The sequence below is a fragment of the Oncorhynchus nerka genome, linkage group LG7 (genome assembly GCF_034236695.1).
Source record: "Oncorhynchus nerka isolate Pitt River linkage group LG7, Oner_Uvic_2.0, whole genome shotgun sequence".
NCBI lineage: Eukaryota > Metazoa > Chordata > Actinopteri > Salmoniformes > Salmonidae > Oncorhynchus > Oncorhynchus nerka.
This window is the reverse complement of record NC_088402.1, coordinates 94842529-94865121: the sequence shown is the minus strand read 5'-3', so window position 1 is coordinate 94865121 and position 22593 is coordinate 94842529. Positions and strand designations below refer to the sequence as shown.

At 48.0% G+C, this 22593-nt stretch overlaps 1 protein-coding gene across 1 annotated transcript in view; it reads right to left on the bottom strand.

Moving 5' to 3' along the window:
• LOC115126505 (transketolase-like) overlaps nt 1-22157 on the bottom strand; it is a 28360-nt gene extending 6203 nt beyond the window's left edge. The window contains exons 1-11 of the mRNA XM_065021007.1: nt 21932-22157; nt 15302-15419; nt 13984-14097; nt 13702-13799; nt 11940-12115; nt 11055-11189; nt 6996-7192; nt 6742-6906; nt 2654-2810; nt 2361-2491; nt 1787-1967 (exon numbers count right to left, since the gene is read on the bottom strand). Coding sequence (XP_064877079.1) covers nt 1787-1967; nt 2361-2491; nt 2654-2810; nt 6742-6906; nt 6996-7192; nt 11055-11189; nt 11940-12115; nt 13702-13799; nt 13984-14097; nt 15302-15419; nt 21932-22038 — 1579 coding nt within the window. The 5' untranslated portion in view covers nt 22039-22157. The remainder of the gene's footprint in view (nt 1-1786; nt 1968-2360; nt 2492-2653; nt 2811-6741; nt 6907-6995; nt 7193-11054; nt 11190-11939; nt 12116-13701; nt 13800-13983; nt 14098-15301; nt 15420-21931) is intronic.
• Nucleotides 22158-22593: the final 436 nt, after the last annotated feature.

The window sequence follows — 22593 nt, the reverse complement described above, 5'->3', positions numbered from 1 at the left end:
CGGCCGCCCAACAACCTGCCCGCTTGACCCTATCCCCTCCTCTCTTCTCCAGACCATCTCCGGTGACCTTCTCCCTTACCTCACCTCGCTCATCAACTCATCCCTGACCGCTGGCTACGTCCCTCCCGTCTTCAAGAGAGCGAGAGTTGCACCCCTTCTGAAAAAACCTACACTCGATCCCTCCGATGTCAACAACTACAGACCAGTATCCCTTCTTTCTTTTCTCTCCAAAACTCTTGAACGTGCCGTCCTTGGCCAGCTCTCCCGCTATCTCTCTCAGAATGACCTTCTTGATCCAAATCAGTCAGGTTTCAAGACTAGTCATTCAACTGAGACTGCTCTTCTCTGTATCACGGAGGCGCTCCGCACTGCTAAAGCTAACTCTCTCTCCTCTGCTCTCATCCTTCTAGACCTATCGGCTGCCTTCGATACTGTGAACCATCAGATCCTCCTCTCCACCCTCTCCGAGTTGGGCATCTCCGGCGCGGCCCACGCTTGGATTGCGTCCTACCTGACAGGTCGCTCCTACCAGGTGGCGTGGCGAGAATCCGTCTCCTCACCACGTGCTCTCACCACTGGTGTCCCCCAGGGCTCTGTTCTAGGCCCTCTCCTATTCTCGCTATACACCAAGTCACTTGGCTCTGTCATAACCTCACATGGTCTCTCCTATCATTGCTATGCAGACGACACACAATTAATCTTCTCCTTTCCCCCTTCTGACGACCAGGTGGCGAATCGCATCTCTGCATGTCTGGCAGACATATCAGTGTGGATGACGGATCATCACCTCAAGCTGAACCTCGGCAAGACGGAGCTACTCTTCCTCCCGGGAAGGACTGCCCGTTCCATGATCTCGCCATCACGGTTGACAACTCCATTGTGTCCTCGTCCCAGAGCGCTAAGAACCTTGGCGTGATCCTGGACAACACCCTGTCGTTCTCAAATAACATCAAGGCGGTGGCCCGTTCCTGTAGGTTCATGCTCTACAACATCCGCAGAGTACGACCCTGCCTCACACAGGAAGCGGCGCAGGTCCTAATCCAGGCACTTGTCATCTCCCGTCTGGATTACTGCAACTCGCTGTTGGCTGGGCTCCCTGCCTGTGCCATTAAACCCCTACAACTCATCCAGAACGCCGCAGCCCGTCTGGTGTTCAACCTTCCCAAGTTCTCTCACGTCACCCCGCTCCTCCGCTCTCTCCACTGGCTTCCAGTTGAAGCTCGCATCCGCTACAAGACCATGGTGCTTGCCTACGGAGCTGTGAGGGGAACGGCACCTCACTACCTCCAGGCTCTGATCAGGCCCTACACCCAAACAAGGGCACTGCGTTCATCCACCTCTGGCCTGCTCGCCTCCCTACCACTGAGGAAGTACAGTTCCCGCTCAGCCCAGTCAAAACTGTTCGCTGCTCTGGCCCCCAATGGTGGAACAAACTCCCTCACGACGCCAGGACAGCGGAGTCAATCACCACCTTCCGGAGACACCTGAAACCCCACCTCTTTAAGGAATACCTAGGATAGGATAAAGTAATCCTTCTCCCCCCCTTAAAAGACCTAGATGCACTATTGTAAAGTGGCTGTTCCACTGGATGTCATAAGGTGAAAGCACCAATTTGTAAGTCGCTCTGGATAAGAGCGTCTGCTAAATGACTTAAATGTAAATGTAAAAGTCCAAATTGTGACAAAGATCAGACGTGTCCCACCTGTGTAAACACAGCCTATGAATAAGGGCCAGGGACACAGTTGGTGGTGTAATACCCTGCCAGGCCACCAGGAGGCGCTCTTACCCTCGCTGGCCAGCTGGTCAGCAGCAGTCAGAGCTTCATGCAGAGTCACTCCAGCTCCAATCACGGTCACCTTGTCGCTGTCGGACTGACGTACCACCTTGGCCACGCCCACCTCAAACTTCTCGTCGGGGTCGTAGATCACCTTCAGTTCTGGTCTGGTGATGCGGATGAAACAGATTCCCTGAAATATATAGACAAGACACAGAGAGGCATCCCAGGCTTAGTTCATGTGTATATTTCCTCATGGATTTGTATAGTGGCGTCTTATCTACAAGGTGGACTTGTATGTAGAGGCTATTATGAAGGCTGACGAATGTATTCCTGTGTGTTCTGGTACCTGATATTAAAAAACAGCTGCACCAAGACACGCCTCTTAACAACTTCAGTTGCTATGGCAACAAACTATTGTAGAAACAAGAATCCCAACACCCGATGACCTCGCCAAGTGGCATGGATCTGTTGGTGTAATGACTACGGTGTTGGGTTGACAGTCGCTAGACCAGGGTTCGAGTCCAGGATGGGGCTAGCCCCCCCGCCTCCAAAATTCACTGTTGAACAGGTGTGTGGTTCTTACCTTGGTGTTAGCAGCCAGCTCTACAGACCTCTCAGCAGACACGCCATCGCTGGGGTAGAACAGAGTGCATGTTGGGATAGCGCGGAACATAGCAATGTCCTCCAACGCCATCTGGGAGGGGCCATCCTCACCTGGGGACAGGGAGCACAGTGTGATTGGTCTAAGGAAAGGGAAGTACAGTGAGACTGGTCGATGGAAAGGGAAGTAGAGTTTGATTGGTCGAGGGAAAGGGAAGTAGAGTTTGATTGGTCGAGGTATGGGGGGGGGGGGGTGACAGACCACACAGTACTGACCGATTGAGACGCCGCAGTGAGACCCAGCCAAGTTGATGTTAGACTCGGAGACGGCGGCCATTCTGATGTGGTCGTAGGCCCTGGACAGGAAGGCAGCGAAGGTGCTGGCAAACGCCACTGTGCGGTCTCTCGTGGCACAGCCAATCGCCACGCTCACCTAAACAACAACATTGTAAGGTAATGTAGAGTAGTGGTCTGAGGGAATACACTTAATGTGTTGTAGAGTAGTGGTCTGAGGGAATACACTTAATGTGTTGTAGAGTAGTGGTCTGAGGGAACACACTTAATGTGTTGTAGAGTAGTGGTCTGAGGGAACACTTAATGTATTGTAGAGTAGTGGTCTGAGGGAACAATTAATGTATTGTAGAGTAGTGGTCTGAGGGAATACACTTAATGTGTTGTAGAGTAGTGGTCTGAGGGAACACTAAATGTATTGTAGAGTAGTGGTCTGAGGGAACACTTAATGTATTGTAGAGTAGTGGTCTGAGGGAACACTTAATGTGTTGTAGAGTAGTGGTCTGAGGGAACACACTTAATGTGTTGTAGAGTAGTGGTCTGAGGGAACACACTTAATGTGTTGTAGAGTAGTGGTCTGAGGGAACACTAAATGTATTGTAGAGTAGTGGTAGTAGAGTAGTGGTCTGAGGTAACACTTAATGTATTGTAGAGTAGTGGTCTGAGGGAACACTTAATGTATTGTAGAGTAGTGGTAGTAGAGTAGTGGTCTGAGGTAACACTTAATGTATTGTAGAGTAGTGGTCTGAGGGAACACTAAATGTATTGTAGATATGTGGTCTGAGGTAACACTTAATGTGTTGTAGAGTAGTGGTCTGAGGGAACACTTAATGTATTGTAGAGTAGTGGTCTGAGGGAACAATTAATGTATTGTAGAGTAGTGGTCTGAGGGAACACTTAATGTATTGTAGAGTAGTGGTCTGAGGGAATACACTTAATGTGTTGTAGAGTAGTGGTCTGAGGGAACACTTAATGTGTTGTAGAGTAGTGGTCTGAGGGAACACACTTAATGTGTTGTAGAGTAGTGGTCTGAGGGAACACACTTAATGTGTTGTAGAGTAGTGGTCTGAGGGAACACTAAATGTATTGTAGAGTAGTGGTAGTAGAGTAGTGGTCTGAGGTAACACTTAATGTATTGTAGAGTAGTGGTCTGAGGGAACACTAAATGTATTGTAGATATGTGGTCTGAGGTAACACTTAATGTGTTGTAGAGTAGTGGTCTGAGGGAACACTTAATGTATTGTAGAGTAGTGGTCTGAGGGAACAATTAATGTATTGTAGAGTAGTGGTCTGAGGGAACACACTTAATGTGTTGTAGAGTAGTGGTCTGAGGGAACACTAAATGTATTGTAGAGTAGTGGTAGTAGAGTAGTGGTCTGAGGTAACACTTAATGTATTGTAGAGTAGTGGTCTGAGGGAACACTTAATGTATTGTAGAGTAGTGGTAGTAGAGTAGTGGTCTGAGGTAACACTTAATGTATTGTAGAGTAGTGGTCTGAGGGAACACTTAATGTATTGTAGAGTAGTGGTCTGAGGGAACACTAAATGTATTGTAGATATGTGGTCTGAGGTAACACTTAATGTATTGTAGAGTAGTGGTAGTAGAGTAGTGGTCTGAGGTAACACTTAATGTATTGTAGAGTAGTGGTCTGAGGGAACACTTAATGTATTGTAGAGTAGTGGTCTGAGGGAACACTTAATGTATTGTAGAGTAGTGGTCTGAGGGAACACTAAATGTATTGTAGAGTAGTGGTCTGAGGGAACACTTAATGTATTGTAGAGTAGTGGTCTGAGGGAACACTTAATGTATTGTAGAGTAGTGGTCTGAGGGAACACTTAATGTATTGTAGAGTAGTGGTCTGAGGGAACACTTAATGTATTGTAGAGTAGTGGTAGTAGAGTAGTGGTCTGAGGTAACACTTAATGTATTGTAGAGTAGTGGTCTGAGGGAACACTTAATGTATTGTAGAGTAGTGGTCTGAGGGAACACTTAATGTATTGTAGAGTAGTGGTAGTAGAGTAGTGGTCTGAGGTAACACTTAATGTATTGTAGAGTAGTGGTAGTAGAGTAGTGGTCTGAGGTAACACTTAATGTATTGTAGAGTAGTGGTCTGAGGGAACACACTTAATGTATTGTAGAGTAGTGGTAGTAGAGTAGTGGTCTGAGGTAACACTTAATGTATTGTAGAGTAGTGGTAGTAGAGTAGTGGTCTGAGGTAACACTTAATGTATTGTAGAGTAGTGGTCTGAGGGAACACTTAATGTATTGTAGAGTAGTGGTCTGAGGGAACACTAAATGTATTGTAGAGTAGTGGTCTGAGGGAACACTTAATGTATTGTAGAGTAGTGGTCTGAGGGAACACTTAATGTATTGTAGAGTAGTGGTCTGAGGGAACACACTTAATGTATTGTAGAGTAGTGGTCTGAGGGAACACTTAATGTATTGTAGAGTAGTGGTAGTAGAGTAGTGGTCTGAGGTAACACTTAATGTATTGTAGAGTAGTGGTCTGAGGGAACACTTAATGTATTGTAGAGTAGTGGTCTGAGGGAACACTAAATGTATTGTAGAGTAGTGGTCTGAGGGAACACTTAATGTATTGTAGAGTAGTGGTCTGAGGGAACACTTAATGTATTGTAGAGTAGTGGTCTGAGGGAACACTTAATGTATTGTAGAGTAGTGGTCTGAGGAAACACACTTAATGTATTGTAGAGTAGTGGTCTGAGGGAACACTTAACTTAATGTGGTAGTAGAGTAGTGGTCTGAGGGAACACACTTAATGTATTGTAGAGTAGTGGTCTGAGGGAACACACTTAATGTATTGTAGAGTAGTGGTCTGAGGGAACACACTTAATGTATTGTAGAGTAGTGGTCTGAGGGAACACTAAATGTATTGTAGAGTAGTGGTCTGAGGTAACACTTAATGTATTGTAGAGTAGTGGTCTGAGGGAACACTTAATGTATTGTAGAGTAGTGGTCTGAGGGAACACTTAATGTATTGTAGAGTAGTGGTCTGAGGGAACACACTTAATGTATTGTAGAGTAGTGGTCTGAGGGAACACTTAATGTATTGTAGAGTAGTGGTCTGAGGGAACACACTTAATGTATTGTAGAGTAGTGGTCTGAGGTAACACTTAATGTATAGTAGAGTAGTGGTCTGAGGTAACACACTTAATGTATTGTAGAGTAGTGGTCTGAGGGAACACTTAATGTATTGTAGATATGTGGTAGTAGAGTAGTGGTCTGAGGGAACACTTAATGTATTGTAGAGTAGTGGTCTGAGGGAACACACTTAATGTATTGTAGTGTAGTGGTCTGAGGGAACACTTAATGTATTGTAGAGTAGTGGTCTGAGGTAACACTAAATGTAGAGTAGTGGTCTGAGGGAACACACTTAATGTATTGTAGAGTAGTGGTCTGAGGGAATACACTTAATGTGTTGTAGAGTAGTGGTCTGAGGTAACACTTAATGTATTGTAGAGTAGTGGTCTGAGGGAACACTTAATGTATTGTAGAGTAGTGGTCCGAGGTAACACTAAATGTATTGTAGAGTAGTGGTCTGAGGTAACACTAAATGTATTGTAGAGTAGTGGTCTGAGGGAACACACTTAATGTATTGTAGAGTAGTGGTCTGAGGGAACACACTTAATGTATTGTAGAGTAGTGGTCTGAGGGAACACACTAAATGTATTGTAGAGAAGTGGTCTGAGGGAACACTTAATGTATTGTAGAGTAGTGGTCTGAGGGAACACACTTAATGTATTGTAGTGTAGTGGTCTGAGGTAACACTTAATGTATTGTAGAGTAGTGGTCTGAGGGAACACACTAAATGTATTGTAGAGTAGTGGTCTGAGGGAACACACTTAATGTATTGTAGAGTAGTGGTCTGAGGAAACACACTTAATGTATTGTAGAGTAGTGGTCTGAGGGAACACTTAATGTATTGTAGATATGTGGTCTGAGGGAACACTTAATGTATTGTAGATATGTGGTATATCCATCTCACTATCTTCTCTCCTCCCTCACCATGTTCTGCTCAGGGTAGACTACATTATCATACACCCTCTCCCCTCACCATGTTCTGCTCAGCGATGAAGCACTCTATGAAGCGCTCAGGGTAGGCCTTGTGGAACATCTCAGAGAAGGTAGAGTTCTTCATGTCAGCGTCCAGAGCCACCACCCTCGGACTGGACTGACCCAGTTTAGCCAAGGCCACGCCATACGCCTTACGAGTAGCCACCTGGGGAGGAGAGAGGAGAGGGGTTAACCGCGTATCCCCCTCTCTGCAGGGGCGTGAGTGTCTCTCTCTGCGGAGGAACGGTGGTTCACCTTATCCCCAATCTTGTAGTTGGGCGGGGAGGGCAGGCTGATCGGTGAGAGGTCAGCGGGGGCGGTATCTTCTTTAGGTAGCTCGGGGCAGATGGTGTTGTTGGGGTTCTGAATCTGAGCAGTCAAGTCTTTAATGGCCTCCTCGGCCCGGTCTTTAGGCATGGGCTTCCCATGCCAGTTCTCCATATCCTCAATGCCTGGAGAACAGGAATCAGAGGTAGTCATTTATTTAGCTTATCTCTCTCCCTCCCTCCATACCACTCTCTCTCCCTCTCTCCCATATCACTCTCTCTCTCTCTCTCTCTCTCTCTCTCATACCACTCTCTCTCTCTCTCTCTCTAGCATACCAGTCTCTCTCTCTCTCTTCCCCCATACCAGTCTCTCTCTCTCTCTTCCCCCATACCAGTCTCTCTCTTCCCCCCCATCAGTCTCTCTCTCTATCTCCCCCATACCAGTCTCTCTCTCTCTCTCTTCCCCCATACCAGTCTCTCTCTCTCTCTCTCTTCCCCCATACCAGTCTCTCTCTCTCTCTCTCTTCCCCCATACCAGTCTCTCTCTCTCTCTCTTCCCCCATACCAGTCTCTCTCTCTCTCTCTTCCCCCATACCAGTCTCTCTCTCTCTCTTCCCCCATACCAGTCTCTCTCTCTCTCTTCCCCCCATACCAGTCTCTCTCTCTCTCTCTTCCCCCATACCAGTCTCTCTCTCTCTCTCTTCCCCCATACCAGTCTCTCTCTCTCTTCCCCCCATACCAGTCTCTCTCTCCCTCTTACCAGTCTCTCTCTCTCTCTTCCCCCATACCAGTCTCTCTCTCTCTTCCCCCATACCAGTCTCTCTCTCTTCCCCCATACCAGTCTCTCTCTCTCTTCCCCCATACCAGTCTCTCTTCCCCCATACCAGTCTCTCTCTCCCCTTCCCCCATACCAGTCTCTCTCTCTCTCTCTCTCTTCCCCCATACCAGTCTCTCTCTCTCTCTCTTCCCCCATACCAGTCTCTCTCTCTCTCTCTTCCCCCATACCAGTCTCTCTCTTCCCCCATACCAGTCTCTCAGTCTCTCTCTTCCCCCATACCAGTCTCTCTCTCTCTCTCTTCCCCCATACCAGTCTCTCTCTCTCTCTCTCTCTTCCCCCCATACCAGTCTCTCTCTCTCTTCCCCCCATACCAGTCTCTCGCTCTCTCTTCCCCCATACCAGTCTCTCTTCCCCCCAGTCTCTCTCTTCCCCCATACCAGTCTCTCTCTCTCTTCCCCCCATACCAGTCTCTCTCTCTCTCTTCCCCCCCCATACCAGTCTCTCTCTCTCTCTCTCTTCCCCCCATTCCAGTCTCTCTCTCTTCCCCCCATACCAGTCTCTCTCTCTCTTCCCCCATACCAGTCTCTCTCTCTCTTCCCCCCAGTCTCTCTCTCTCTCTTCCCCCATACCAGTCTCTCTCTCTCTCTCTCTCTCTCTCTCCCCCCCCATACCAGTCTCTCTCTCTCTCTCTCTCTCCCCCCATACCAGTCTCTCTCTCTCTCTCTCTCTCTCTCTTCCCCCCATACCAGTCTCTCTCTCTCTCTCTCTCTCTCTTCCCCCATACCAGTCTCTCTCTCTCTCTCTCTCTTCCCCCATACCAGTCTCTCTCTCTCTCTCTCTCTCTCTTCCCCCATACCAGTCTCTCTCTCTCTCTCTCTCTCTCTTCCCCCATACCAGTCTCTCTCTCTCTCTCTCTCTCTTCCCCCATACCAGTCTCTCTCTCTCTCTCTCTCTCTCTTCCCCCCATACCAGTCTCTCTCTCTCTCTCTCTCTCTCTTCCCCCATACCAGTCTCTCTCTCTCTCTCTCTCTCTTCCCCCATACCAGTCTCTCTCTCTCTCTCTCTCTTCCCCCATACCAGTCTCTCTCTCTCTCTCTCTCTCCCCCATACCAGTCTCTCTCTCTCTCTCTCTCTCTTCCCCCATACCAGTCTCTCTCTCTCTCTCTCTCTTCCCCCATACCAGTCTCTCTCTCTCTCTTCCCCCATACCAGTCTCTCTCTCTCTTCCCCCATACCAGTCTCTCTCTCTCTTCCCCCATACCAGTCTCTCTCTCTCTCTTCCCCCATACCAGTCTCTCTCTCTCCCCCATACCAGTCTCTCTCTCCCCATACCAGTCTCTCTCTCTCTCTCTTCCCCCATTCTCTCTCCCCCCATACCAGTCTCTCTCTCTCTCTCTCTTCCCCCATACCAGTCTCTCTCTCTCGCTCTCTCTTCCCCCCCCATACCAGTCTCTCTCTCTCGCTCTCTCTTCCCCCATACCAGTCTCTCTCTCTCTCTCTTCCCCCATACCAGTCTCTCTCTCTCTCTCTTCCCCCATACCAGTCTCTCTCTCTCTCTCTCTCTTCCCCCATACCAGTCTCTCTCTCTCTCTCTTCCCCCATACCAGTCTCTCTCTCTCTCTCTCTTCCCCCCATACCAGTCTCTCTCTCTCTCTCTTCCCCCATACCAGTCTCTCTCTCTCTCTCTCTTCCCCCCATACCAGTCTCTCTCTCTCTCTCTTCCCCCATACCAGTCTCTCTCTCTCTCTCTCTTCCCCCATACCAGTCTCTCTCTCTCTCTCTTCCCCCATACCAGTCTCTCTCTCTCTCTCTCTTCCCCCCATACCAGTCTCTCTCTCTCTCTCTTCCCCCATACCAGTCTCTCTCTCTCTCTCTTCCCCCATACCAGTCTCTCTCTCTCTCTCCCCCATACCTCTCTCCCCCATACCAGTCTCTCTCTCTCTCTCTTCCCCCATACCAGTCTCTCTCTCTCTCTCTTCCCCCCATACCAGTCTCTCTCTCTCTCTCTTCCCCCATACCAGTCTCTCTCTCTCTCTCTTCCCCCCATACCAGTCTCTCTCTCTCTCTCTCTTCCCCCATACCAGTCTCTCTCTCTCTCTCTCCCCCATACCAGTCTCTCTCTCTCTCTCTTCCCCCATACCAGTCTCTCTCTCTCTCTCTCTTCCCCCATACCAGTCTCTCTCTCTCTCTCTCTCTTCCCCCATACCAGTCTCTCTCTCTCTCTCTCTCTTCCCCCATACCAGTCTCTCTCTCTCTCTCTCTCCCCCATACCAGTCTCTCTCTCTCTCTCTCTTCCCCCATACCAGTCTCTCTCTCTCTCTCTCCCCCATACCAGCCTCTCTCTCCCCCATACCAGCCTCTCTCTCTCCCCCTACCAGCCTCTCTCTCCCCCATACCAGCCTCTCTCTCCCCCATACCAGCCTCTCTCTCTCTCCCCCATACCAGCCTCTCTCTCTCTCCCCCATACCAGCCTCTCTCTCTCTCCCCCCATACCAGCTCTCTCTCTCTCCCCCCCATACCAGCCTCTCTCTCTCTCCCCCATACCAGCCTCTCTCTCTCTCCCCCATACCAGCCTCTCTCTCTCTCCCCCATACCAGCCTCTCTCTCTCTCTCTCCCCCATACCAGCCTCTCTCTCTCTCTCCCCCATACCAGCCTCTCTCTCTCTCTCTCCCCCATACCAGCCTCTCTCTCTCTCTCCCCCATACCAGCCTCTCTCTCTCTCTCCCCCATACCAGCCTCTCTCTCTCTCTCCCCCATACCAGCCCTCTCTCTCTCTCCCCCATACCAGCCTCTCTCTCTCTCTCCCCCATACCAGCCTCTCTCTCTCTCTCCCCCATACCAGCCTCTCTCTCTCTCTCCCCCCATACCAGCCTCTCTCTCTCTCTCTCCCCCCATACCAGCCTCTCTCTCTCTCTCCCCATACCAGCCTCTCTCTCTCTCTCCCCCATACCAGCCTCTCTCTCTCTCTCCCCCATACCAGCCTCTCTCTCTCTCCCCCATACCAGCCTCTCTCTCTCTCTCCCCCATACCAGCCTCTCTCTCTCTCTCCCCCATACCAGCCTCTCTCTCTCTCTCTCTCCCCCATACCAGCCTCTCTCTCTCTCTCCCCCATACCAGCCTCTCTCTCTCTCTCCCCCATACCAGCCTCTCTCTCTCTCTCCCCCATACCAGCCTCTCTCTCTCTCTCCCCCATACCAGCCTCTCTCTCTCTCTCCCCCATACCAGCCTCTCTCTCTCTCTCCCCCATACCAGCCTCTCTCTCTCTCATACCTTTGAGTCCTCTGCCCTTGAAGGTCTTGGCCAGGATCATAGTGGGTTTCCCCTTCACCTGCTGGGCCTGCCACAGAGCTTTACACAGCTCCTCAACGTCATGACCATCCACCACATGTGTGTTCCACCTACACACACACACAAAGAATTAGAGACAGTACGGAAAACTGATAGAATAAGAGAGCAGGAGGTGCAAGCGGGAGAGAACGCAGGAGGTGCAAGAGAAGCGGGAGCGGGAGGGTACCGAACCCGAACAAGAAGAGAGCAGGTGCAAGAGAGGAACGAAGGGAGCGGGTGAACAAGAAGAGGCAGGAGGTGCAAGAGAGGAGGAAGGAAGCGGGAGGGGTACCGACCCGAACAAGAAGAGAGGCAGGAGGTGCAAGAGACGAAGGAGAAGCGGGAGGGGTAAGAACAAGCAGGAGGTGCAAGCGGGAGAGGAACGAAGGAGAAGCGGGAGGGGTACCGACCCGAACAAGAAGAGAGCAGGAGGTGCAAGAGAGGAACGAAGGAGAAGCGGGAGGGGTACCGACCCGAACAAGAAGAGAGCAGGAGGTGCAAGAGAGGAACGAAGGAGAAGCGGGAGGGGTACCGACCCGAACAAGAAGAGAGCAGGAGGTGCAAGAGAGGAAGGAGAGGAGAACGGGAAGAAGAGAGCAGGAGGTGCAAGAGAGGAACGAGCAGGAGGTGAGAAGCGAAGGGAGGGGTACCGACCCGAACAAGGAAGAGAGCAGCGGGAGGTACCGACCGAACAAGGAGAGGAGCGAAGGAGAAGCGGGGGGGTACCCGATCGAACAAGAAGAGAGCAGGAGGTGGGCCAAGAGAGGAACGCGGGGAGGGGTCGACCCGAACGCAGGAGGTGCAGAGAGGAGCGAAGGAGAAGGGGGAGTGCAGCGTAGACGTCCATGTCGTGTTTGAGAGGAGCAGCTTCACTCTGTCCCAGGCGGTTAACGTCGATAACAGCCACCAGGTTGTCCAGGTTGTAGTGGGAACCAAACGCCATGGCTTCCCAGACAGCCCCCTCTGAACACTCCCCATCACCCATCATGCAGTACACACGGTAACTAGGAAGAGAGAGAAAATACGTTTTTACATATTGTCATTATATATATATATACACATTTCACACAAGACACCTATTCAAGATGGCACCAGTCATTAAAGTGCTTCATTTGAGCCAGATCCTGCAGGACCTGTTTGGCCAGATCCGGTAAAAGTAGATTGTCAGCCCGGGCCTGATATTCTAAGAGTGGATTCAGGTTGGTCCGACCCTTGCTTATAGTTTGCGTAAACATTGTTACTTATGCTTGTACCTCTCACAGAACGAGATTCACCTTCTGTGATCCTTCCCTGCTCTGATTGACATGAGCCTGTAACTCCTTGTTCAATTCATTTTATTATCAAATCAAATGTTATTGGTCACATGGTTAGCAGATGTTATTGGTCACATGGTTAGCAGATGTTATTGGTCACATGGTTAGCAGATGTTATTGGTCACATGGTTAGCAGATGTTATTGGTCACATGGTTAGCAGATGTTATTGGTCACATGGTTAGCAGATGTTAATGGTCACATGGTTAGCAGATGTTAATGGTCACATGGTTAGCAGATGTTAATGGTCACATGGTTAGCAGATGTTAATGGTCACATGGTTAGCAGATGTTAATGGTCACATGGTTAGCAGATGTTAATGGTCACATGGTTATGGCATGGTTAGATGTTAATGGTCACATGGTTAGATGTTAATGGTCACATGGTTAGCAGATGTTAATGGTCACATGGTTAGCAGATGTTAATGGTCACATGGTTAGCAGATGTTAATGGTCACATGGTTAGCAGATGTTATTGGTCACATGGTTAGCAGATGTTATTGGTCACATGGTTAGCAGATGTTATTGGTCACATGGTTAGCAGATGTTATTGGTCACATGGTTAGCAGATGTTATTGGTCACATGGTTAGCAGATGTTATTGGTCACATGGTTAGCAGATGTTATTGGTCACATGGTTAGCAGATGTTATTGGTCACATGGTTAGCAGATGTTATTGGTCACATGGTTAGCAGATGTTATTGGTCACATGGTTAGCAGATGTTATTGGTCACATGGTTAGCAGATGTTATTGGTCACATGGTTAGCAGATGTTATTGGTCACATACACATGGTTAGCAGATGTTAATGGTTATTGGTCACATGGTTAGCAGATGTTAATGTGAGTGTAGCGAAATGCTTGTGCTTCTAGTTCCGACAATGCGGTAATAACCAACAAGTAATCTAACCTAACAATTCCAAAACTACTGTCGTATACACAGTGTAAGGGGATAAAGAATATGTACATAAAGATATATGAATGAGTGATGGTACAGAGCGGCATAGGCAAGATACAGTAGATGGTATTGAGTGCAGTATATACATATGAGATCATAGCCGTGCGGAGGGTTCTGGAAGAGACTCAGATCAATCCAAATACATTTACCAAAGCTATAGTATAACTTGTCTGTTCAGAAGGACAACACAAGGCTCTTTTAAAACGCAACACCCTCGGTGGGTGCCCCTTAACCTTCTGAGAACATCACGGCTGAGCGACAGGTGCTTTGAGGGATAGTGTCAAGGCTTGAGGATGTACGTGTGTGTGTGTGTGTGTGTGTGTACCTGGACTTGTCGAAGTGTTTCCCAGTGTAGGCCATCCCGCAGGCAGCCCCAAGCCCCTGTCCCAGAGACCCAGTTGCCACGTCAACAAACTCCAGTTTCTGTAGAACAGTCAGAGTTAGTCAAACCTGGAGCTGGACCATGTTCATTAAGGCATCGCCACTGAAAACGTTTCAAAACCTTTTGCAACTGTAGGAAACACAAGGTCCAGTCCCGTTTGGCAGTTCTTTCGTTTTGAACCTAATGAACAAATCTCTCAGTACATTGGGGTCAGGGGTTACTTACAGGTGTGGGGTGACCCTCCAGGTCAGAGTCGAGCTTCCTCAGGTTGATCAGGTCGGCCTCCTTCACAAAGCCCGCCTCCGCCCAGGCAGCGTACAGGATTGGTGCAGCATGACCCTGGAGGAACACAGCAGCCAATCAGAACACTGTACACAACAGAGGGGAGCATGGGAAATGTAGTGCAAATGAAAGAGAACCCTTGATAGGTGAACCGTGTGGGGGGGAGAACATGTAGCGTGTGGGGGGGAGAACGTAAGCGCGTGGGGGGGAGAGAACGAAGCGCGTGGGGGGAGAGAACGTAAGCGCGTGGGGGGAGAGGGTAAGCGTGGGGAGAGAACGAACGCGTGGGGGAGAGAACGTAAGCGCGTGGGGGGAGAGAACGTAAGCGCGTGGGGGAGAGAACGAAGCGCGTGGGGGGAGAGAACGTAAGCGCGTGGGAAGCGCGTGGGGGAGAGAGCGTAAGCGCGTGGGGGGAACGTGGGGGCAAGCGCGTGGGGGGAGAGAACGTAAGCGCGTGGGGGGGGCATGCGGCGTGGGGGAGAACGTAAGCGCGTGGGGGAGAGGCGCGTGGGGAGAGAACGTAAGCGCGTGGGGGAGAGAACGTAAGCGCGTGGGGGGAGAGAACGTGGGGGAGAGAAGCGCGTGGGGGAGAGAACGTAAGCGCGTGGGGGGGAGAGCGTAAGCGCGTGGGGAGAAGCGTAGCGCGTGGGGGAGAGAGCGCGCGTGGGGGAGAAAGGGTAGGCGTGGGGGGGGAGAGAAGCGCGTGGGGGAGAGAACGTAAGCGCGTGGGGGAGAGAACGTAAGCGCGTGGGGGAGAGAACGTGGGGGAGAGAGCGTAAGCGCGTGCGTGGGGGAGAGAACGTAAGCGCGTGGGGGAGAGACGTAAGCGCGTAAGCGCGTGGGGGAGAGAACGAAGCGCGTGGGGGAGAGCGTAAGCGCGTGGGGGAGAGAACGAGCGCGTGGGGGAGAGCGTAGCGGCGTGGGGGGAGAACGAGCGCGTGGGGGAGAGAGCGAAGCGCGTGGGGGGAGAGAACGGGCGCGTGGGGGGAGAGAACGGCGTGGGGGAGAAGCGTAGCGCGTGGGGGGAGAGAACGAGCGCGTGGCAGCGTGGGGGAGAGAACGTAAGCGTGGGGGAGAGAGTAAGCGCGTGGGGGAGAACGTAAGCGTGTGGGGTGGGGAGAGAACGTAAGCGTGTGGGGGGAGAGAACGAAGCGTGTGGGGGGAGAGAACGTAAGCGTGTGGGGGGGGGAGAACGAAGCGTGTGGGGGAGAACGTGCGTGTGGGGAGAGAACGTAAGCGTGTGGGGGACAGACAGAATCACCTTAGAGAGTACGAAGCGGTCGTTGCACTGGTTGCGTGGGTCAGCAGCTTTGTAACGCATGGTGTGGAAGAACAGCACGGACATGAGCTCTGCTGCACTGCAACATGTGGTGGGGTGACTGGAGAGAGACAGAGGTAGAGAGACCGAGAGAGGCAGACAGGTAGAGAGAGAGACAGAGAGAGGTAGAGAGACCGAGAGAGGCAGACAGGTAGAGACAGACAGAGAGAGAGAGAGAGAGAGAGAGAGAGCAGTCTGTTAGTGAAATCACAACCAGCTGTTACCGGCAACCCAAACCATCACGTTAGCGTTTCATGCAGTCGTAAAGTATTCAGACACCTTGACTTTTTCAACATCGTTATGTTACAGAATTATTCTAAAATGGATTAAATAAAATGTCCTCAATCTACACACAATACCTTAATGACAAAGCGAACAAATGTAGAAGTTTTTGCAAATGTATAAAATTAGACATGGAAATGCCTTACTTACGTAAGTGTGCAGACCCTGTGCTAAAAGACTAAATTGAGCATCCTGTTTCCATTGATCATCCTTGAGATGTCTCTACCACTTGATTGGAGTCCACCTGTGGTAAATTCAACTGATTGGACATGATTTGGAAAGGCAAACACCTGTCTATACAAAGTCCCACAGTTGACAGTGCATGTCAGTCCAAAAACCAAGCCATGAGGTCGAAGGAGTGGTCTGTAGAGCGCCGAGAAAGGATTGTGTCGAGGCACAGATCTGGGGAAGGGTAGCAATACATTTCTGCAGCATTGAAGGTCCCCAAGAACAGTGGCCTCCATCACTCTTCAATGGAAGAAGTTTGGAATCACCAAGTCTCTTCCTGGAGCTGGCCGCCCGGCCAAACTGAGCAATCAGTGGAGAATGGCATTGGTCCCAAGAACCCAATGGTCACTCTGACAGAGCTCTAGAGTTCCTCTGTGGAGATGGGAGAACCTTCCAGAAGGACAACCAGCTCTGCAGCACTCCAACAATCAGGACAGAGTGGCCAGACGGAAGCCACTCAGTAAAAAAAAAAAAAAAAAAAAAAGGCACATGACAGCCCGCTTGGAGTTTACCAAAAGGCACCTAAACACACTTCGACCATGAGAAACAAGATTCTCTGGCCTGGTGAAACCTCTTTGGCCTGAATGCCAAGCGTCACGTTTGGAGGAAACCTGGCAACATTCCTACAGTGAAGCATGGTGGTGGTGGCAGAATCTTGTGGGGATGTTTTTTAGCAGCAGGTACTAGAAATATGCTGAGCACTGGTTGGCTGCTTTTCCTCCACGCTGCGGTCCAACTCATCCCAAACAGTCTCAATTGGGTTGAGGTCAGATGAGGTCAGGTGATTGGAGGCCAGGTCTTCTGATGCAGCGCTCCATCACTCTCCTTGGTAAAATAGCCCTTACAGCCTGGACGTGTGTTTTGGGTCATTGTCCTGTTGAAAAACAAATTAGTCCCAATAAGCGTAAAGCAGATGGGATGGTGTATCGCTGCAGAATGATGTGGTAGGCATGCTGGTTAAGAGTGCCTTTAATTCTAAATAAATCAGACCGTGTCACCAGCAAAGCACCATCACACCTCCTCCTCCATGCTTCACGGTGGGAACCACACATGAAGAGATCCGTTCAACTACTGAGTTTCACAAAGACAGCGTTTGGAACCAAAAATCTCACATTTGGACTCAGACCAAAGGACAGATTTCCACCGGTCTAATGTCCATAGCTCATGTTTCTTGGCCCAAGAAAGTTTCTTCTTCTGATTGGTGTCCTTAAGTAGTGGTTTCTTTTCAGTAATTTGACCACAAAGGCCTGATTCACAGTCTCCTCTGAACAGTTGATGTTGAGATGCCTGTTACTTGAACTCTGAATCGTTTAATTGGGCTGCAATTTCTGAGGCTGGTAACTCTAATGAACTTATCCTCTGCAGCAGAGGTATCTCTTTGTCTTCCATTCCTGTGGCGGTCCTCATGAGAGACAGTTTCATCATGGCACTTGGTTTTCGTGACTGCGGTTGAAGAAACTTTCAAAGTTCTTGAAATAATCTGAAACATCCACAAACAGAACCAAATACTTCACTACGCTTTGGTTCCCTAAAACGGGGTACAAAAAGTCTTAACGGTTCACCAGATATGGATGAAAATACCCTCAAATTGAATCTGACAGGCTGCACGCGTCTTCTCTAATCCAAAGTGCTGGAGTACAGAGACAAAAACAACAGCTCACTGCCCCAACACTTGGAGCTCACTGCCCCAACACTTGGAGCTCACTGCCCCAACACTTGGAGCTCACTGCCCCAACACTTGGAGCTCACTGCCCCAACACTTGGAGCTCACTGCCCCAACACTTGGAGCTCACTGCCCCAACACTTGGAGCTCACTGCCCCAACACTTGGAGCTCACTGCCCCAACACTTGGAGCTCACTGTATATTTCCCCAGGGAAGACAACACTGAGCACAGAGCAGCAAGTCCCTGGACTTCATGAGGGGAGACAGAGACATCAAACCCAGGAGACACTTGAGCAGGACAGTCTCTCCACGGAGAAGCCAAGTCGTGTTGTAACAGGTATTTGCAGAGAGCAGTGGTTTAGAATGTTACAAAACCTGGCAGTTTTGAAAAAAAGAAAAAAAAAGCCACGCATTGACTAATACCATCTCTACTTCCTGTAATCTCACACGTCGTTGGCCAATAGCATATCTACTTCCTGATAACCCTGAACATGTCAACACTCCACTCCTAATGGGGGTCATTCAGTGGATTGTGTAAGTTGTGTCCCGAAAGGCCAGTGTCTTTAGACTGCATTACTTCATCGGAACAGGGCCCCATAGGGTTCAGTATGAATAGGATGCCTTTTGGGATGAACTGCGAGTAGTGTTTTACACATCATTCAGTCACTGCATTCGTCACCATTAAAACTACAACAGCATGGTATTCAATTCTTTACCCCCAAGGGTGATGTTCCAGTATCAGACATCTGCCGAAACAGAAAAGTCTAGTCAAAGTTCCCACTAAAATACTGACAGATGAGCACTTTTGGGAGAATTTTTTTTTGTTACACTTTTGAGTTCGTAAAAGCAGTTCTGATTTTGACAAAAAAAATAAAAATAATAAAAGGTTAGTTCTTACATCTGTGTAGAAGAGGACCAATCAAGTCTCCTGCCATGATGAAAAAACGACGAGGCAGACCAGGCTTGTGTACAATTGAACAGAAACTGTACAGAACAGCCAGTTGAGGCGTTATTATGGTGGCCTGTATGTTGTGCTGGACGAGTTCTACCAGATAAGTCCTCCTTAAAATGACCAGGCCACAACCACCACACGGGAGAAAAGAAACCTCAAAAAAGGTCGTCAAACGTGTCATTTCGTACAAACTATCTGGAAACGTTGAAAACTGAACGCACCCCAGGTCCGCCTATAGGTCGACTTCTAAAAACAGGCTATCCTTCATTTCTAGAAGAAAAGCCTAAACCTGATAAACCATGATTCCCTTCCAGGAAGGTTATTTGTTTTCCTTGTGGGTGAACTGTCTGAATACCAGGAAGTGACAAAACATTTTTTTTTTAAATAAACTTGGCAATAACAGGTTAGTCTTCACCATTCTTCAAACGTGTTCCCTTTTCTGGACAGCATATGAGGTGTGCAATCACAGCCAGTCAGGAGGACGAAGAGGAGCCACATAGGCCATCTTTCTGGTTCCTCCCCATTGTTCAGACTAAAGGAGCTGGACAAGGTGAGCCTGCTCTGAGGAGGGCTCATTGGGTAGGTGACGTTTATTACTGAAAACAGGGAGAAAGTGTCACCAGGAAATACCACATCTTAGAAAAAAAAAAAAATGTTTAGATAGAGGTTTAAGGGAGAAAAAAAAAAACTGAAATGATTAAGCTTTTAACAGGACAAACGCAACAGTTTCTCTTTTCCAGTGATGAAGACATGTAGGTCTCATAGTATGGTCTGCAAAAATGGATCAGCTTTAAGTACGGTAATGTTTTGGCATTCAGGTTCAAAAAGTCATTTCCCAACCACTTCTTCCAAAGGCAAGCAATGTATGGAAAGTTGTGTTTAAACCTCAGGGGATGCTGTCAACTAACAAAATACTTCTTGAACTCAAATGGATTTCCCCATAAACTGAAACAGTGCAAGATAAGTGTACAATATAATATAATAGCTATGTGTTGTAGTAGTCACTAACTAAATCAATGATTTGGTGAATGGTAGCCTAGGCATAATCAGAATTATACTCCTAATCTAGGCTGATATATTTGGGAAGTAGGCTAGACCGTTTTAGCCCATTAATCCCCAACGTGGTGTTTATTTAAGCCACAGGCAGCTTACGTTATCTAAAAATAAAAATCACATAAGCAGGAAACTGAACTAGTGCAGAATCGGGGCTGGATACTGTTGATGGACAACTGGGCATCTCTGACAGACCAGGAAGTGATCGTCAACAGGTTGGTGTTCATACCTGAATGTGATCATAGACCCTAACGAGGAAATGGTCATCTTACAAACTGAAAAGAAGCCAATTATAAAAACATTATTTCTGGCTCCACCTGCATTGTCTAAGTGAAAGCCTTTATCTAAGCCACAGGTGAGGTTCTCTATCTAATGTTGTGAGCAGTAAACACATACAGTCAAATCTGGGCTGGAAAGATACCGTCTCATGAATTCATAAAGGAATCTGCATCTTCGTTTTAAAGAGAGAACTACATTTAATTCTGAGGAACGGTGGCGTTGCTTTCGCCTGGTCCCAGATCAATCTGCTCTCTTACCAACTCCATAGTGACAAGGAGTTGGCATCACGACAGCTGACAGACCGGCTAGAGCTGCTCTGGGTTGACAAAGTAACCCTTCGATAGGGACACTTATTTTGGAGCCCTTCACTACAGTCCCACACACTAACAGAATGTAGATTATACATATATGCAATAAAATAAAAAAGTCTGGTCAAAATGTATTGCACTAGCCTACATAGTGAATAGGTTGCCATTTCAGGCACATAAAACCACATTAGTGTCCCCTTCTTTCCCCACGCAGTGACAAACACGTTCAGAATGTCATGTTGAGAAATGAACCACTTCTGTACTGTGGCAACAATGGTGAGAAAAGTGTAGTTCGACTTGGCTTAAATACTTCTCTGTAATGAGAGGAGCCCAACTTTAAGTGTATTTACATCAATACCCCTGTGTTGCAGGTAGCCAGAGCAGGAAAGCTAGTCCATGACTAAGCAAATTCCAAGCTTGAAGAGAAAACGGTTCATGCGGAACAAAAGGGCATTTCTAACCCCCCCATCACACTCATCCTTTATTCAGTATTTTACTAGGATGCTGTTTGGACGCATGGTGGGATCAAAGGCAGAAGGCCACCACAAGACCCGCACATCTCTCCATGTGATGTATTGGCTTTGCTAAAAAAATATATATATATATTTTATATATTCGATATGGTCATGATGCCAGTGGTGTATTCAATTCCTCTTATTCGGTTTAACGGAAGAAAACCGGGAGGGACAATTGTAACCGCTAAAACAGTTGCAAAACATTCAGAAACAGTGGACTGAATATAACCAGATTCTATCTAATCAAAGTGAACCAAAAGTAAGAATTGATGGTGCATCTATAAAATGTACGGTCATTTAAAGGATACCAGTTTTACGCAGATATCTAGCTAGCTAATATGTAACAATTTACCAGAGCGGACAACACACACGCATTTGACTCAGTCACGCATTGAAAAGTGTTTTTATTTGTCTAATTAGTTCATTATCTAATTATTTCATTCATTATCTTTCAACTAGCAGACATAAACCGCCTGAATATTGATATTCATTAGATTTTTCCTTGAAGGTTGAGTGAAGGAGAAATGAATTGTAAAAACAAGAACATTTTTTTTCAAACACTTGGGAAACATATCGTAAGTGGCCAACCCTCCTTGAGAAAACATTTTAAAAGAGAGAGAGTTCACCCAAATTAAAAAAGTGTTTGTGTCCTTACATTGAAAGCAGTCTATGGACAAGGAGACAGAACTTATGACCTGGTTACAGCCATTAAATATTATAGTTTCATGTGCAGAGTCTTGGTGGAGTCCTAACACTCCCCAGCATGTGTCACAAAACGTTACACCTGAGAACAAGGATAAATCCCTTCAACCGTTTCTACCATTTACCCGTCTCATTACTGTCTGAATAAAATGTCAAACCCAATATCATCTTCAGAAAAAAAAAGAATAACTCTGTCGTCAAATGTTGAGTTTATTTAAATGTTGAACGCATCCCGAAAACACCTGCCCCGTGGTTATATTTAATTCCCCATCTAGGGGTGGTGCCAGGAGCAATGAAATACACCTAGCCAACCTCACGCCAAGATTTATTCAAACGTTGTCAGCCCTGAATTACATCTGTAAAGGGAAACGTTGTGTACTTGGTTTAACTAACTGGTTAATTGGTTGGTTTAATAACTAACTAGCTAAACCAACGCCAACTACCCGTTTTGACGACAATCAGCCCATGAATGCAGCACGTGCACGCAACTATTACAGCTGCAGCCCCGTTTAGTTCAATGTATCATGTCAGCAAGCAAGATACATTACGAAACCATATTAAACTGCTTCCCGTTAACTTTTTAAAACGTACCCGGAGTTGGAGGCGCACGTTGCCTTGACGGAGTTGATCCGCAGCTTGTTAGCGATGTCTTTCAGACCCTGCAAAGTCTTCTCGTCGGGTTTATGGTAGCTAGCCATGGCTGAGATAACGGAGACCGCTTGGTGAATGACAAAACACGGGTCTTTTTTTGAAGAGCTGGTTCAACTCGGGAGACTAGCTGAGCATTCAAGGGATGCTACAAACGAGGAGGACAAGGAAGGAGACGGGTTTATATCGAATTATCCTGGCCGCCGTACAAGGAAGTGGGCGGTTCGGCTGTGGACGCCCACCGCACCTTTTCATTGGTTGAGGCGCATTCTCATTCCACCACGCTCGACACAACGTAGCCTGCGTTGTTTAACGTCAGCACGTACACGTAACAGCTATTATATTTATTTAGCTGCAATATTATAATAATAATGATAATTGATTAAATGTATATAGCGCTTTTCATAACAAACAAAACAAGCAAAAAACAACAACCAATACATCATGAGTAGCCTATAGTTGTCTAGGTAACCAATACATCATGAGTAGCCTATAGTTGTCTAGGTAACCAATACATCATGAGTAGCCTATAGTTGTCTAGGTAACCAATACATCATGAGTAGCCTATAGTTGTCTAGGTAACCAATACATCATGAGTAGCCTAT